At 43.7% G+C, this 18894-nt stretch overlaps 1 protein-coding gene across 4 annotated transcripts in view; it reads right to left on the bottom strand.

Moving 5' to 3' along the window:
- Positions 1-4153: 4153 nt before the first annotated feature.
- Positions 4154-18894, bottom strand: part of CALCRL (calcitonin receptor like receptor) — an 84013-nt gene continuing 69272 nt past the window's right edge. For all 4 annotated transcript variants that reach the window (XM_044426991.1, XM_044426990.1, XM_044426989.1 and 1 more), the window contains 5 exons: positions 14868-14928; positions 14671-14737; positions 12831-13049; positions 11733-11774; positions 4154-9265 (listed from right to left, as the gene is read on the bottom strand). In XM_044426991.1, the coding sequence (XP_044282926.1) occupies positions 9041-9265; positions 11733-11774; positions 12831-13049; positions 14671-14737; positions 14868-14928 (614 nt within the window). In that variant the 3' untranslated portion in view covers positions 4154-9040. The remainder of the gene's footprint in view (positions 9266-11732; positions 11775-12830; positions 13050-14670; positions 14738-14867; positions 14929-18894) is intronic.

Genomic DNA, 18894 nt, shown 5'->3' with positions numbered 1-18894 from the left:
GCTTTTGATATGTCCATATGGAGTTACTATATGCGTAAACGATTTCTTTTGATCATACTTGTGAATAACAAATCCGACATTTAAGCATAAGATTCTATTGTGGAGATATAATTAAACTTCGTTATATATTTATTAATTTCCATGGTTTTCCTTATGCTTTTCTTGTCTGTGCAGGGGGAGGTTGTTGCTTAGAACACAGTCGGCTGGCTCCAGGGTTTTCCTTCCAGGAATGGGAGGCGTGCTTTTGGCAGAGCAAACTAGAGTCTTCCCACTGGAGGACGGTGGGGTTGGGGTGGGGGGTGGTTTTGCTGATCTGTCCCTGCCTGTGCAGCCACCAAGCACATCTCAGTCTGTTCTGGAATCCCTCATCCCCTAGAGCAGACTTTCGGGAGCAGCTGGGTGTGAGGGGAAGAAGAGGACGCAACAAAAATGGCTCTCCCTTTTCTGCCAGTAGGCGCATACCGGTGTCAGAGTCCCACTCCTCACAATGCTGTTTCCAAACTCTTATAGTCTTTTTGTTTCTGCAGTTATTGACCTTAATATTTTCTGCATTGGCACATTCACAAATTTAATTAGAGAATGATGGGGGAAATATATGCATATTTACATATTTAGCGTGTTCCATTATGAATAACCTAAATGCAGAAGTGACAGTTTGATCCTATTTATTTATTAGATTTATCTCTCTCTCCCCCCGCCCCTTTTAAGGACTCAAGGCAGCTTACATCATTCCTCCCTCCTGCTCTCAGTCTTATCCCCACAAAAAACACCCTGTGAGGTAGGCTGAGCTGAGAGTCTGGGACTGGACCAAAGCCATGAAGCTGGTTCCATGGCTGAGTAGGGACCAGAACCTAGAATGCCTGAGTCCCAGACCTGAGCTGTTAACCACTGCACCACAGTGGCTTCTGTTCATTTAGTGAACTTCCTTTGGTGACACCCACCTGATCAACAGAGATGGGAATTGCTACCAGCAAGCATTTTCTCATTGGACATACACTGTAAAACCCAAATGGTACATTCATCATTCTCCTCCAATGTTTTTCTCTTGCTTTGAAGGAATCAACTAAAAATGTCTTTGTGACAAAACAGTGAATCCCTGTGATGTGCCAAAATAGTTGGTTATTCAGTGATCCTATGTACTTTTTTAAAAAGGGTTATTTGGCTGAGTATCAGCAAGTGACTTCAATGGAGAAGTGGGAAAATTCTTCGTCAGATTTTCCAAACTTTAACTTTCAAGTAGTCTGAGCCCAGGCTACTTCCATGAACTATATTTAAAAAGATAAACAAAGGAAAGCCCCATCAAAAATACAACCTTTACCCCCACAAACCTACTAAAAACTCTCCAGAATCATCTATGCTGATGTGATGCCCATACAAATGTATTAAATTTGACAATACAGATGTATTCTGCATTGAGCAGTATCCAGTGCTGTCCTTCTGCAGGCTCAAAGATCATCCATGCACCTCCACCAAACCTTTCCCTTGTGCAGTACACTTGCACAAATATCACTTTAGCTGGATTCTTATTTTGGACACAGAACGTCAGTGTCTCCTGCTCCTAAATCCCCTTGAGACTGACCATCCTTTGTGCCTCACGTGGCTTCCTTAGAAATTGAGAAGAGCCTGCAGTAATGAACACGTGTGTGTTTGGTTCTAGCCGTGTTTGCTGCTGCAAAGGGTTTGTGAGGTGGGGTTTTGGCCTCACACGCTGAGCCTGTAAAATTTTTATGCCTGGAAGTGATGTTGCTTTGGAGCTGACATCGTTGGTTCTTCGAGGCTGCAACTATAAATCTCTTATCTGGTGCATCTCTAAATAAAGAGACTTTTATGAAGACAAAACAAAGTCTCCAGCCATCTCGCCTCCAAAAGGAATGAAGTCTGTTCAGGTTTCAGTAAAACCTCCCATCAGCCAGAAAGGAGGACCGATGTATTATAGCTGCTCACTTACATGTGCAAATTCCAACAGGGTACTTTAAGTTAGGTGTATCCAAACAAGCTCTTTTGTTGTATTTAATCTCTGTTGTGAAGCTCACTGTTGCTGTAAGTGCTCACACATGCATTTCTGCTTTCCTAGAATTAAGGGGCACCTCCATGCAAGGTGCAGGACTTCTTTTCTCCAATTTGCGGCCCTCCCATGTGTTCCCATGGCTCCTTCAGTCTTTTTTCTTACTAGAGAACATAAGAAAGGAACGACAAAGTAATGCATTTTAATGCTTGGCACTAGGAGCCCTCCATCTGGAGGCACCCTAGCAAATTTTGGGATATTTTTCCTTTTCTGATAAGAGGCTGAATTTGTAATTTCACGCCAGCACTGATGAGAAAATACCAACTCTCCAGGCAATAACCACTTTCGTCAAACAACATCTGCAGATTCTCTGCTCATTGCACTGGAAAAGCCTTTCCAAGGACCAGAGATCCTGCTGAGGAGATTGAGCTGTGGTGTGAGGGGGTTTGTGGGAAACAGGAAAAGATCACCAAAGCTTGGGTGGAGAAACATCTTCCATGATCAGAACTCTCGTTCATGCAAGACTCCTCTGCCTAGTTTTTGGAAATCTATACTTTTTGCACCGCAACTCGGACCACATAGCAAAATCTTCCCCTGACCCCAAGGAAAGGTCTTTCCTGGGGCTGCCAGAAGAAGAGGAGGGGTAGAAACTCAGTCTTCTGCTCACCCCCTCTGTCAGCATTTCTCTGCACCCAGTCCATAGTATGTTGCCCTAGCATCTGTTATATTTACATTTTTATGGCAATGAATGATGGCCTGAATTCCAGTGCTGCAGAGCTCAGACTGGAAGGAAGGGCCTGCCTTGAAAGCAGAGATGTCAAAGAAATCTTCAAATATTGTAAAATAAATGAGATGCATTCCTATGAGTCTGACCTGTAGAATCAGCATTGAATTAAAAAAAAAAAACTTTTTTGGGGTGGGGATTTGCATGATGTTGTTAATTGACTGATTACATTTTAATACAGCCCAATAGCTGACATTCTGGGGGCTATTGGGAGCTTCACATTGGTGCAAATGCACACTTGTACCAAAAGTGAAATTGTCACAGAAAGCACCCAGTTTCATCAAAAAGCAGATGCTGGAATGAAAGATTCCTATATGATGAAAAGATTGAACAAGATCAGTCCCAGGACAGAGCCCTGGAGGACCCCACTTGTCACTGGCCGCCTTCCCGATGATTCCCCACTAACAGTTACCCTCTGCTTTAGGTCTGTCATCCATGCCCTAATCCATCGGACAGTGCTTTGGTCTATCCCAAAACTCCTCAGTTTCTCAACCAGGATGTCATGCAGCACTTTGTCGAAGGCCTTGCTGAAATCCAAGTAAACCACATCCACCGTGTCCCCTGCATCTAGCCACCTTGAAACCTTGTCATAGAATTCCACAAGGTCCGTCTGACAAGACCTGTTTTTGTGGAAGCCATGTTGTGTGGCTGCCAACCTCCCTTCCTTATCTAGGGTTACTAGATCTCACACTATTACGAGCCTTTCCACTGTCTTTCCTAGAATGGACATAAGGCCAACTGGTTGGATGGGGAAATGGCAGAAAAACTGATGTAAGGGGATTTAGCTGCCTCTTCTAGACCACCATGGTCCTGATGTGAATATTGAGAACCTATGCCTACATGATAGCAAACCATAGCTATACACTAATTAATTGGTGTACCATGTATTTTGGCTGTGACAATCAAAGAATATGAGTTTGGTGGTGGTGGCAGGGTGAGATATGTTACCTCTGAAGAAGAGTAGGAATCACCAAGGGATGCGGTGGCACAGTGGGTTAAACCACTGAGCTGCTGGGCTGGTTAATTGAAAGGTCGACAGTTCAAATCCGCAGGCAGGGTGAGCTCCCATACTCTGTCCCAGCTCCTGCCAAACTTGCAGTTTGAAAGCATGTAAGTGCAAGTAGATAAAAAGGTACCACTTTGGCGGGAAGGTAACAGTGTTCCGTGCACTTTGGTGTTTAGTCATGCTTCCAACATGGCCACGGAAACTCTCTGTGGACACACGCTGGCTCCCTCGGCTAGGAAACGGAGATGAGCACCTCCCCCTAGAGTCAGGCATGACTGGACTTTAATGTCATGGGGAAACCTTTACTTTTACCTTTAGGAATCACCAGGAGCCTTTTAGGGATCACAAAGCAATGATATTTTCTGACATTTTATTAATTGAATGAATCCAAGAAGAAGATAGATATTCATTCATTTGAAGTAACTTCCATCAATATTAACATTCACACATTTCAATAGATATCAAAAGTGAGGTGATAGCCTTTACAAAAGTTTCTTTTTCTGACTCCTTGACATATTTTCAGTAAGTGACTGAAAAGGTGGTTTTAAAAGAGAACCAAAGTGCCTTAAATATCCCAGTCTTGCAAAATGTTTCTTCTCTAATTATAGAACATTACACCATCCATTGAATACCAATGGCCTAGTGCGCAAGGTTGAAACGATGGATGGTCCTGGGATTCAAAGCTACTAAGTGCACCCTGGTCACCTGGCTGCAATGGCAGTAGCTGACATACAGTATGTGTCTGAATAAGCCATCACAACGCCTCCCCTTATCAATGGATACCCATTCAAAGACAACGTTTTTTTCATAGAGAAAATTCCAATGCACATCTGAAAGTCCACTATGGACCAAAGAGGACATAGTGTCGAGCAGATTAGAAAACCTAAAGGGGGGAGTCTCTTCCAGAGAAGCACTGTGTGTGATAATACAGGGCCCCAAAACTAATTGAGTCCGTGGAGCTTGCTGCTGTTTCCCCGAACAGGATGGCTGGAGGGATCATGTGATCAAAAAGGGAATAAGGAAGCCTCCAAATGAGCATGTGTTACAGTGAAGGGGACTTTAATTGCCCCATGTTGATAAATGCATGCTCCAGCCATGGCAAAGAAACCAAACTTTCAGTGTCCTAAATGACAGGGCCCTGGAGCAGCTGACCGGGAACTTACTGAAGGAGAGGTGATCTTGGATTAAATCCAAAGTGAAAGGTTGCTGAACCCTTTGGAGGCAGTGCCCACAGTGCTACCAGGTTTGATACACATTTAAGTGGAAAATTGCCAAGGAAGCCTAACCCAGAAATTAAGATCATTTCTGCAAAATGAGGGAGCTGGATATCAATGGTGGCATGTCCCGAGGACTGATGTGCTACGTTAATATCACAGGCAGTATTACTTGGCACACCACTTGCTAGGGAACATGGGCAAGAGTTGGACTCATGTGCTGCTTAAGGGTTTCCTGTGGGTACTGAGTTGGTCACCGTGAGGACAGAAAGTTGGACCAGGAGAGTCTTTGGCCTGCTCCAGCATCTTAGGAGTGATCAAAGATAATGCAATGTGCATGCATGTTTGAAAGAACCCCTGAGCCTGGGAACAGTGTGACACCACAGTTAAAAGTGTTTTCCTCCAATATCCAGGCCAGCTCAGGGAAATGATAGATAAATTATTCCTTTGGTGGGTTTCCTAGCAATAAAGATGGGAATGGCTGTTGCAGGGTGTGTCACATGAATACAGTCAAACCGACCTGTTCTAATGACTTCCATAGTTTCAAGGAAAGAAAAACTCCAGGACACACAGCTATTCCACATGGCATGTACAGAGCATTTTGCTTCCCAAAGAAAGTTGCACCATATGCTGAAATCTACAGCTTGGCCTTGAATGCAAGGAACGACTCTCACTTTCGTCAGATTTGTGCCAACCAAGCAGACCATAAGATAAAAAGTTATACATAGAATTCTATGCATAGCATCTGAAGGCCTCCTCTTGTGACACTTTTAAAAAGCAGGGAAGAGTTCTAAGGTACCACACCCAGGACAAAGAACCATGGGGAAAAAAGCTGTAAAATAAACATCCATCCTTCAGTGATGTCATTGGTAGAGCAAATGGCAGAGCTTGTGTGTCATGTCCCTAAGAAGGACACATGCAGTATAATCAAAAGCATGTTGCACAGCCCAGCTGTGGTTCTAGATAATGCTAGCACAGCACGTGTGTTTTAAACTTTTTTTAAGTTTGAATTTGCCTTACAAAAAATGCCCATTTCATCTTATTTTGCATAATGTATTCTGCTCTTTATCTTGGGGAGGAGCTTTATGGAGACTGGAAGGAAGACTGGTTCTGAGATAGGAACACCTGCTTTTAAACCTATTTTTACAATTCCTAAAGGAATTTTATTAAAAAAAAAAGATTTTTGCTTTCAAGAGATTGTGAATTTTGCAGACTTTCTACACTGCTTTGGAATTACAGCCGATGCACACACATTATTTAAAATGAAGAAACGGAGCTGATAAGTCAGTGACCTAAATTTTATAATGCCACATAGCCATTCCATTATTCAGCCAAATGCCATCCAGGAGCATACTGAATAAAAGCGCAGAGTAACACTCGTTTTCTGAGCGACCCCTGATATTGCCTACATAAATATGATATTATACTGATGACAATCATCCATAGCTGTCAAACCGTCCAAACTGCTAACAGATCACTTGCCAACTGATGGAAGCCTGTTAAATGCAGCCCTGAACACCTCATCTTCCATCATGACACTTAAAAAGCAGATACTGTTCTGAGAATGATGAAGCAGCTTCATTTCATCCCTTGCCAGTTGTTTTCCCAAGCCAGAAGGATTTCTGTACAAGAACATCTGTTAGGAGTAGTGGTGGCTAAATACCTCTGCTTCTTCAGCTACATATTGAAGACAGCACATTTTCTCTTTCCTCTAAGACTTTTCAGGAATTTATTTCATGTCGGTCCATGTGCTCTCACAGCTTTACTTTGTGCTTCAGTATAAAGACATGTTAAAAAAACAACAACAATCAAAAGATTTCACAAAGGCACAGCAAACTAGAGTTCAATAAAGTTCTTATCAGATTTCCTTGCAAGTGTTTTCTGCTGTTACATCTTATCCACAACTCGGATCAGTTCACAGACCTCAGTATAAGCATGGGCAGCAGAGTAAGTGCAGTAATGCAAGCCAACATGAAATTATAAGGAACATCATAAGCCAGCCCTTGCATAAAAATCCCAAGAGAAGCCCTTTGTAAGGCTATAGCTGCAGTCCTTCAAACAATCAGAGTGCCTCCAATTCCACTGACTTCCACTTCTTCCTAGCTGTGCAGGATGCAGTTGGCACCTGGACGGTACCGGAAGGCACTTCACTTGCCATCTGAGGCAAACTCTTGGTTGTAGGCTCTGCAGAATTTTTCTCAAGATATAATAATCTGCGTGTCTTAGCTAAGCGCCTGTTGACTTCAGCACTCAGGGGCAAAAGAAGCCAATCTTTCCAAAGAACCGAGCCCTTGGCCAGTGCTTACACCATCTATATGAATCGTCCAACCTAGCTTAGGTGCTTGAGCAGAGGTGCCAGCGATTGACATCATTGGGTCCTTGCTCATACTAAGCTATTTCTGCAACAGAAAGGGGGTGCAACCTCCTCATTTCTAGCTCTGGATTTCTGGCAAGTGTTTCTCTGCCTCTGTGAAAATATATGGGGGCCAGGGCCTCAGATGGCTGCAGCTAGCAACTGTCCATGTGTGGAGTCAGCAGCAGGCCACTCTGTCCAACCACTGTCGAGCTCTACTTTCTAGTACTGACCCCCAGCTCAATTTCCGTTCTTTGGGAGTAGTCGAATAATTACTTCAGTCTCCCACACCACCGTCAGCCTGCTTACACCCCCCCAGTCTTCCATAGCCTCGATAACAATAAAATAATCAGAAGCAGTTATGCTGATGCAAACTCCTGGATACTTAATTGTACTTTCTGTTTTTACTGCATCAGCTACGAAAGGTTTCTGCTTGTTGTACCCATTCCATAAGTGGGGTGGAAATCCATGGCTATTTTCCGCAGAGCCAACATATCTAGGCTGACTCACTTTTTCCATCTGCAGATAACCTACTAGGTTTCTGTACCGCAGGAAGACTGAGCAACCTGTGCTCTGTCTTAAACACCTGACCAAGGAGACAAACTACAGCTTAAGCTGTATCATCTTTTACCAATTAAGGTTTCTGAGGTGAGTTAAGTGCCTAACTCCTTTCCAGTCCAAATCAACCAGAACCAAAGAAGGTTATCTCACAATGTATCTCGGTGCATGCTCAGGGCTACTGCAAAAGCCATTCCCTTCCCTGGAGGACTTACATCAATGCAAAAGAAAACCGATCCCTTCAAGAGAAGTCCACCAAGAGAAGGCAAGAGAAGTGCACCAAGCAGAGAAAATCCACAAAAGCACCACAATCCCCTTGCCTACAAGAGACTGTTGGGATGTGACCATGCCGACTCTGCTAAGCCATTAGTTACTTGGAGAACTTCTATATAGGAACTGGAAGAGAAGCATCACAATTATACCATAAAATGCTTGCTCTAAGGTTTCTAATGGCTTTGCAACACACTCAGTTTAAAATGTTGCAGATCGCTATCTATCTTTGTCAGAGTTAAATGTTGCACAGTCAACATGAAGAATGCTTTGCAATTACTGCATCCCTTTTCAATATTTAGGTTGCATTTGTTGGCTGCACTTAAGACAATACAATATGATAAATACAATATTTACAGGCTTTTGTGAGCAAACAAAATGGCCTCAAAGACAACCCAGTCATTATACAAACTGCTGAAAAAATACAGAACTTTTCTTTGATTCCTCTCATACAAAATAATTGCCCACTTGGTCTACACAGTAGAAACTGAAGAGGCAAGGTTCATCTAGCTTGATAACACATTATATGTACAAAACATATAAACACATAAACTAGAGCATGATTGATCCCAATTAGAATTTCAACTAGCATTTCTCTGAACATGGGGAATCCAGAAGTTGAAGTTTCAAATTTCATTTGATGGGGGTGACCAGCTCCAGTGTACAAACAACAAAGAACAAACTCTCACATGCTAAGATATGTGAATGCATGTGAGCATGTGAGAAAGACATCGAAATTCATGGTTTCTTCCAAGAACAACCATCTCTAAACTTGACCCCAAAATGTCCTCTCTGCTCATGGAGTCATTCAGTCAGCATTTCATGGGGGTGGGAATAGACTCCTCCAGAATCAACCATACAGCTTTTCGGCTTTAAGAGCAATATTGTCCATGTCGTGAAAGCTTTTCCCATTTAAATGTTCACTGGTGCAGTCATGATTGTAGCTGAAGCTTTGCCCATCTGAAAGGGAGGTGGAGACTGTGAAGGAAGCTGAGCGAAGACCATCTGAGTGGGCAAAGCTGTGCTCAAACTGGATCCGGTACTGATTCCAGTGCCTTCTCAGAACAGACTGGACCTATTCCGGGGAAGAGGAAGACAGAGGATAGTTATAAATCAAAAGATGGACTGCTTTGCCACTACAGAAAAAAGGAAGCACGATGTGTGTTGTTTCTTCATCTTATCTCGCCAGCCAGCAACTCATTTTTAACAAGTGATACATATTTGAGCTGAGCTGTGGCTCAAGGGATAGGAAGATTAAATTCACTGATGGCGCCTTCCTCCCAGTGGCATTAGAAGAGGTGACAGAGGTATTAGCAGAAATTTTCCCTTACGGGGTGACTGCGGGCAAATAGGAAAGGTGGAGAGAAGCCTGCCAGAGCCTCTTTATTGCTGTTCAGACTGAGGAGGGGAAGGCTAGAGAGCCTGCAAATCCTCACCTACAGACCCTTTGGAATACTGCCCCATGGTTTTCCAACCCATATGTTTCCTGATTACTCAGGAAGTCAACTTGCATTGCTAGATGCTTCGGTCATTCAAGTGATTTAGAGCCAGGATTCTCAAACTCTGGTGTGAGTTCCTTTAGACAGGCCTAGCCAGGCACGAGGTGAGGCATGACTGCCTCATCAACCCACCCCTTAACTATCTGCTTGCTAATTTCTAGTACTCCGAGACTTCGACCATAACCATTCCATGCCTCTGTAACAGCTGCCTTGGCAGAATAATGTGCCCCAATCAGATTGTTCTGGATTTTGACCCTTGAGGACTTTAACTGGCTATGGGCACACAGACACCCCCTCTTTCTTTCCCCATTATCCAGGGGCTTGCAGGCACATGGATGAAGCTGCTGCTGATCCTCAGGAAATGAAACTGATGCAAAGCATTTCCTAGAGCAGTAGCCTGAAGCAACACTGAGTGTGCTGTTGCACAAACAGAGGGAGTTGTGCACTTGAAGAACTATTTTCTTCTGGAAGAAGCCTTCGTGGTGTGAAATTGTATGTGCATGCACACACACAGTTGATGGAGGATGGCAAACAGGAAAATGAAATGCAGAAAATACAGAAGGGATAATAATGATACATGGTGTCATTCCAGGGAAGCAGAAAAGCAAATCTGGTCCTGTGAATTTAGTATGTGAGATTAAGCCAGCCTGAATTTGGTGAGCACTCGGTAGGAGGTTGCCTGGGGACACCTGTGCATTGCACTGAGCAACCTGGACGATGGATAAAGTGCAAATGCAAATAATGGATATTCCATGAATATACTGGTTGATACAGATGCTCATCAGGCTGCACCAAGCACCATATCCTTCTAAAAGTTATGCATTCACTTAATCTGGCAGGAGATTTTAATCAGCAAACCTGATTCACATTTCCATCAAGCTGGTGGAAAAACTGTTTCCTGAATAGAGTTCAGCCTGCTTTTCTACCTTGGTTAAAAATACATGGGATAAAATAGATGAAGGCACATGAGACCGGTGTTTGTTTATCCACCTCTTTGGAAGGATGTTCTGTTTGACAATAGTTTCCGTTCATACAATGTGGCAGGCCACCTGTGTGACAGGAAGTGTGATTTACTAGAGACCTTGGTGAAATGAAAATGGAATTTGTCTCTTCCAAAAGCGGTTGACTCCAGGAGTGAAATGATGCAAAATATGCTTTGTTAAAGGTTTTCGGAAGGGTGTTCTTTTTCCTTTTTCTTTCGGAGAGAGTAGAGCATCCTTAAAAGTCATCAGCTCCAGAACAGAACTGGCCTGGTGCTATAGTGTAATATCACTGCCATTGCTGCAGATCAATTATGGTATTGAGCTAAGCTGCTCCAGAGAAAACAGTAGCACCAGCAGGCTTCTATCGCTCGTTATAAAGGTGGGGGACTTAAGAAGAAGGCCATTTTTCTGTCCTCCCTTCCCCTGCACTCTCCACATCCCATCCCACTTTGTCCAGGCGATATCCTCCTCCTCTTGGAAGGATTTCTTGGGGCAGAGGCTGGAGGCTGTATGGAGGGTGAGAGGACAGGAAACTTCCCCGCCATGGACTTCCTTACATTCATTTATTACAGTAGACAAGTTGCAGTACCACAGTATTCTGCAAGTCCATTGACTGGTAATAGACCCTCCATGGGGTCAATGACAAAGTGTGGCATTCTGTTACTATATTGTATTTTTGTTAATGGGTGGCAAAGTATATTAGGTTGCTGAGCTGGGCAATACTGGGCACTGTAGGCCTTTTTCTGTCTAAACCTGCATGGAATTGCACCCTTAGCCCTTTAACTGTTTGTAATTGGCCCAGAGAACATTCATTATTGGCCAGATTAAAAATAAAATATAAATAAATAAGTGAATAGTAAGACTCACATCTCCTTCTTGAATAAAAAGCTTCCATCTCATACTGACATCCCTTCCCTACAGAGAACAACTAAAGGAACTTGGTAATCTTAACCTGCGCAAATTGGGCACGTGGTTTTTATGGCCCCATTTTTAAGCTGCTTTATTCTAAACCGGTCCCTAACAAGTCATTCATACAAGTAAAGTAAGTCAGTTACTGTACCTCTCCATTAAAAAAGCAGAAAATTGTTGCCACCAACAAACCCTGCAGAATAAAATAGGAAGCTGTTAATGGTTTGTACATACACTAATGCAAAGAAAATTATACTTAACGGCTTGGACCCAACATAACTTGCATGGGCAACTTCTGCTTGTGCTTCCAAACTGTTCTGGCTTCCCTGCCTATTGCAGCCTCCGGTGCTTAATCCTGTGCCATTCTAGGGGGTCCTCCGTCATCTAGAATGGGCCTTGTGGTGGGTGCACAGGAGACTGCAGGGAAGCCATACTACATGAGTAGAGTTTTGTTCCCCCTTCTCTGGATCCAGCCTAACAAAAGTCAGATTCAAATGGGCTGAACCAGAGCTTAGGTGGGAAACATTTTTAGTACCAAACCAGATTAGTTTCTAAAGCTGTTTTTCAATTAGTTCTTTACTGCTTAGACCTTGACCTGATCCCAATTTTCTTTTACCCTTTTCTTTAAATGCCCTTCTTTGCAATGTCACTACTCTGAATTTGCTTCACCCACTCACTTCAGTGTCATTAAATGGCCAAATGCGGCAGGCCACATGGTAACTCGACTGTGCACTAGAAAAAAGGGATTTTGAAACAAATGACAACAGTACCCAAGGAGCGGCCAACAAGGGCTACGAAGAACTCGTTTGCATCAGTAGTACTGCCCAAATACAAGGTGTTGGCAACAGCATGAATGGGCCCTTTCTGTTATACTCCAGCCCTGCTAACACTTTTGCTTCTTTTAATATAACTTGAGAAATGGCAAAAAATGAAATAATAATATAAATAAATAAATAAATAATAAAATAAAATAAAATAAAATAAAATAAAATAAAATAAATAATCTCGTGGCAGAGAATGCTCCACAAATTGTCCTGCCGCCATTGAAAAAGGGACACATAAAAGCATGTATGTGTACATAAATGAATTAAACTGTTGCTCTCACTATGGGGATTCATGGCACAGTACTTAAGCAAAACAATGAATACACATTAGGATAAGGAGCTGACTAAAATATTCCAAATGCCCAATTTGGTGGCATTCCTGTACCAGGACCTAGAAATTGAAAAATCATATTGAGAACTTATACCTGATAGTGCATGAGGATATGCATCACGTAATCATAAATCTCTTCGGCAATACGGCCCTCGGGTCGCCATGGAAACAGCACAAATTCAATGCCGAGGAGTGGCACTAATATGAGAGTAGCTCTTACAGCCTTCATGTAGAGGTTGGATTCTGCCTGGTGGGTGACTTTTAGCTTGGTTATGAGAACTCGAACAATGTTCAACAAGAAAAAGAGATTCACCTGCCGAGAAACAGCTGCAGTGAATGATAGTAATTTTGTTTTACAGGCACTAATGTTTGTAAACAAAACAAAACAGGACTACCTGCTGTGGTTTTATAAATTAAATGAATGAATACATACATACACACATAAAAGAAAGCAAACATCCAGGCCTGTGCTCAGAAAGTGTCAGCATGGCTTGGGTTTTAAGTCTGAAAGTACTTGTACACTGGTGGGTGGGGTTCCGTTCATTCTGAAAAACCCTAAAAACCTAAAGACAAGCACACGGATATGCTTCCATAGGAGGGCTTTAGGGCACCATTGCCCATCTTCGTGTTATTTTACAGGCTCTCATATGCTTCCTCACTGTCTCTGTTGCCTTTTTTCATAGTATAAAAACAAGCATTTAAGGAGGACAAGATAGAGAAGATGCGCCTGGTAGCCCTAAGAGTCATCCACCCAGAAGCACCCCCTGTCGTGGTGTGCTCATCCCCACACGGACAGGACTTTGACAAAACTGAACACTGTGCCTACGTACTAATTTGTGGAACTTCTATCGTCACCTCTTGGGCTGCCCTCTTATGTAGACTGGCCTGGAAAGAAAGCCCGCTTGAAAGGATTTCTGAGCAAACATGTCTTGTGCTATCAGCCATCTTTTGCTTTTTGAAACTCCCAACGGATCTATGTAGATCCCTTGATCATTTTTGTTTCCTGTCACTGCATCTTTTCCATCTCTTATGATAAATGTTTTTAACTGGGTGGCCAGAATGAGTAGAAAATATTGTTAATCTAGCCACACTAGAAATTTATATTATTCATTTATTATTACTGATTAATGCTATTTTCTTAGGCTGCAGTCCTAGGCATGCTTAGGCAGGAAGAAGTACTACAACTCACAACATCCTGGGAAATGTAAGCCTGTTTTCTGTCTAAATATGCACAAGACTGCACCTGTAGTTCCTTTTTCACTAAAGAAAACTAAAGCAGCATTCAACATTAAAATCAATCAATAATAACATTATCGAGCATGATATTTTGTGTCCAACCCATTTTCTTTAAAAAGAAGTGGCTGAGGCCCAATTCTCCCTGAGTATTCAATTAGCAAAGGCCCACAAGGGAATTTTCAAGTCTCAGAGAATGTTACTCAGGAGAGTTTGCTGAGTTTCATGGGAATTAGCTCTTCCTAGAGGAGAAGCAGAAAGACCCCATGCAGCAAAGACTTCCATCCAGCACCCCTCCCTGCCGCTCCCATCCCCTCAAAGTGGCACTACATTGATGGGGCATAAAAATGGTGCCCACATATTTCCCACCCAGCCTGTTATAGTGCCACTAGTGGGCAAACCAGTTTGCTTGTCTTCCAGAGACGGGTGTTAGCGGCACTGATGGGCTCTCAGCAAGCAAGCTTTCAACCCTGGTGAGCCCCTCCGGGAAGCATGGACCCTGGCAGTTGCCCAACCATGCTGGGTGCTGATCCAGAGTCTGACACTACAGAATGCATGCACAGCAGTTTAGTTCCCCACCACTTGACTTCTGCAGCATTGAACTGAAGTATTAAACATGTACTTCCACCCAATGAAAAGCCCCAGAATTCAAACTTCATAAGATAATCCTGGTTGCTTTGTTTAAATCTCTACATCCATACCAAAAGAGCAGCACAAATAGGACCATGGACGATGTACAGCAGATGAGTTTCTGAACTGATCCAGCAGCTGCAGGGTACAAAAAGAAGAAAGAAGGAAAGAAACTGAGTTAGGCAAGAGGAAGAATCTGACCTCTCTTAAAAGAGGTGCTTTCAAGGGACTGTTGTAAAGATAGAAGGGTGATTCGGTTTTGACTTACTTGTCATTGAAATATATGGTTCTTGCTACAGCATGTATGCAGGCAGGAATCAAGGGGAATCCTGTGAACAGGAAATGATGTGCTTCTTACTAGGAAGTCTACACTCCATGACTGCAGAAGTGAGGAGTGGGATAGCTTGTGGTGGCCTCTGTCCCACCAGGACCAAGGACCCTGGGAAGCAGCACCCCCTCCCACCCAGGAAGAACCCCAGGGCAAGGGGAGGGCCAGGCTGATCCCAGGGGCTGCCCAATCACAGGAAGCACATTTCCCTTCCCTCTGGGGAGAGCCTGGGTCCCGCCACCCATCAGAGGAATTAGGGCTGCCCAGCAGCAGCTGGAGCAGCTCTGTCCAGGCAGGGCCTGCAGCAAGCAAGTCTGGCCCCAGCTGCAGGATCACAGGGTTGGCAGGGGTCATTTAGGCCACCAAGTCCAATGCCTACTCAGTGCAGGGATCCAACTCAGCGCATCCTGGCAGATGCCTGTGCAGCTTTGTTTCGATAGGTCGTCCCTAGACTGTTGGTTCCACTTTCTGATTGTTCTGATCATTACAGAGCTGGATATAAATGGGTGTTTCTAACACGTTGCTTCAACCTGGCATTGTCACACAGCTCTGCCTACTTTCTACATGTCCCCTCTAATCTCCTACTTCCGTGTGTCTTCTCTTTTTAGGGCAATGTCTACAGCTTAATTTGTGTAACTGATGTAAGCTGCACTGAGAGAAATCACTTGTCTGAAAAGCTTGATAAAAATAGAATGTAATAAATACACAAATTACCTAGGACTAGATTTTTTATTCATTTAACCAAAAGAAAAGGAAAACGTTTTTCAAATCCCAATAACCAAATTGGTCTTGAAAGAAAACATTCTTTGCAGCACTGCTAGGCTTCAAACAATCATAAATTTAGATTATGCTGGTTTAGATTTCTTGGTATTATAAGCTAGGTGAGTCCAGGCTTTGCACGGATAGCATAAGGTTGTGTGCAACCAGTTCAGGGGAAGAGCCCAGTAAAATTGTGGAGCACAGCAACACACAGGCCCTGGTGCTGCTGCTTAGTGCTGGTTGTGCTGCGGTCCATGTGCACAGTGCTCATTTTGAACATTGGATGCACGGAAGCCAAAGTATACTGATATAGCATGTGCTCTGCATGCACGAAGACTCAGCTCCGATTCTGCTCTTTCTTTACATGAGGGCCAAAGCCCCCACCATTGCACTGGCTCCAATAAGATCTTTTTTCTTCTAACTCCTGTATACACTGGGGGGAAGGACACTGGGGGAAAGGAAGAAAGAGGCTGAGTCGGATGTGCAGTGGTCCCCATCCGGACTGGAGCCCACGCTCTCACAGTAAGTAGAGGAAGCGATGTTTGGATCAGGCACGTGCTGCAGTTGTGTGTCAAAAGGCATGTAGCCTCCTCCACAGCTTGCCAAGCTGCTGCTAAAACCCAGTGGAGTATCCAGCATGGCTTCTGAGGAAGTTCAAGCACTGGCCGCCATAAGGCACGAAGAGCGTCTTTGCTGTGTACGTGGCTGAGCATGCTATGGACCAAAGGGTCTTGCGAGCTTCGTGTGGACGCAGGAGCCCATTTCTCATTCCGTCTCAACCAGAGGCTTGAGTTACAGGCAACATTACATGGCCACCTGCTCTTCAGCCTGCAGAAAATGAGCAAAGAGCATCCTGCCCTCAAGGGAAGAAATGAGTCTGCTTCGCAATGTCAGTCATGCAAGGCCAGCTTTCCCCAAGTTGCTGGCTTCCTGATGTGTTGGACGTCAACCCCCATCAGCCCCAAGCAGCTAGCCAATGGGTAGGAATGCTAAGAGTTGTAGTTCAAAACATCTGGGGGCGCCCGGCTGGGCAAGGTGTTGCAGCGTTCTTTACTGTCATGGCTCTGCAGTTGTCCTTCTGGAATTTGTCAAGAGAGCCATGAAACCATTTTTGTTTGGGAAATGGAAAGCTGTTATTTGTACAAGTTTCAGTTTTGGCACAAATAATTCGTTTAGTTAAGAACCCTTACTTGATTGTGTAAACCTTTTTCTGTGATTTCATGACACAAATGCAATTTTGGCCTGAAATCGGCTGGGTTGATGTGCCTGCCACATTGAAAAATCCGCAGCTGAGGACATGAGCTGTCCCAGATTCACAAGGAAGCCACCAAGTACAAGGCAAGCACTTAGGTGCTTTCCTGGAACCAAGCCTTCACAAGAAAAGCACAAACCAACCTCTTTTGCCCCCACAGATGTTTCCCTTTCGTAGCCATACAAAATACAAATGGCCTGATACCAAATTTTGTTATTCCAGCAGTGCAGGGGAGGGCAGAGAAGATTTATGACTCTGTGAAACATCCCAATTCTTGATGCTACACTAGCACCGGAAAGTTCTGACAAGGCGTGGAACCTTCAGGATGGGGGTCCTCCCGTCTGCCTTGACTCCAGCCAACAGAGATTGCTCTAAGGCCTTGAGGCTAAGCCTGGCTCAGAAGGACTCTTGCATTTTGCTCTTCCTGGAAAACCTCCCTATTCATTAATTCTGGTCATGAGGCTGCAGAAACAGGTGAAGAAAGCAAGCACCCTGAACCCACATACTGAAACAGAATGAAGAGAGGGGCTGCAAGGCCCAACTTCTTCACAACAGATTTCTAGGGGCAGCTAGGAATGCCCTGAAAGCATTCCCAAATCCTAAACATGGTCAGTAGTCACAGTACGCTAACATAGGCATATAAAGTGCTACCTTTGCCATTGAAGTCACATTGTGATACCCAGGCTATGCTCAGAGGCATATCTCCTTGGTGATCCCACTTTAATTCTTTTGCACCTTTATTTTTAATGCATTCAAAATTAATAAGGAGAGCCACTTGTTGAATATATCAAAGTGCTACAGTTTACGAGTATGTATAAATGAATGCTAAAGGGAGTTTAAAAAGGAAGACCGCTTTAACATAAAAAGTTTAATGTTAACATTTAACAGCCCTGACATTTTTATATTATATATCAAATGGAATTAAGCCTTGATGAGTCCAATCACAATGGCATTCATATATCTGTGTACATGAGACTGCATACGTTAAAGCTGCCAGAAATGGGATAGCCTGGGGTGGCTGGTGATGATGGGAAGGAAGTGTTTTGCGCTAAGATCTTGCCAGAAGAAGGTTATACAAGCAGGCAGGAAAAAAAAGGATAAAGTGCCCAAGCAGCCAGTAATCCAGCAGGAGAAGCTTGGGTGCCAGAGGAAGAATGTACCCCAAAGCTGGACCTGGTTGTAAGGCTATTTGTTTGGGATAGAAGTTTAGGGAATTTGGCCTGTGATAATAGAAGTCCTCAGAGGTTTACAACAGTATCTCTTGATTCTTAAATAATTGTCACTCAGAAGTCTTTGAAATCTCCAAAGTAAATGCTAATAATCTCTCACAGAAACTATCTCTCACGGAAACTAAAACTATCCTTTTAATCAAACACATTGTTTAACAGTTCATCTTGGTCTTAGTGTTTTTGTCCTTCTCATACCTGTGTCTCTCTAGGAGTTGGTGGTAGTGGGAAAGGTTAGTTTGTATTGCTCTGAGTTACAGTGGGCAAGGAGTCCCTTTGGACTAATCTTGACCCTTAGGACAATCACTACGGCTGTGAGAATCAACCCTTACTCAAAAGGACCTGGGCAATTTCATTCTGGTGACTAAAGCTTGCTCATTTCAACATCCTCTCTCTATGGCCTAGGGTCAGTTTTTTTCTAAATATTGTTGTTGTTAGTTGTGAAGACACATCCGACCCATCGCGACCCCATGGACAACATTCCTCCAGGCCTTCCTATTCTCCACCATTCCCCAAAGTCCACTTAAGCTCACGCGGACTGCTTCAGTGACTCCATCTAGCCACCTCATTCTCACAGTCTAGATCTACCAGGACTTCAAAGGAATGAGCTAGCAACCTCATTCAGGCCACAATCCCATCACCTGAGGTCTTGATGCATGTAGGCCTCCAAACGCAGAGGCTTGCATGCCTCATATGCCCAGAAGAATGGGCAGGAGCAGCAGAATCTTTC

The sequence above is a fragment of the Varanus komodoensis genome, unplaced genomic scaffold, assembly GCF_004798865.1.
Source record: "Varanus komodoensis strain SLA01 unplaced genomic scaffold, ASM479886v1 scaffold18_1, whole genome shotgun sequence".
Taxonomy (NCBI): Eukaryota; Metazoa; Chordata; class Lepidosauria; order Squamata; family Varanidae; genus Varanus; species Varanus komodoensis.
This window is presented reverse-complemented; position numbering and strand designations above follow the sequence as displayed.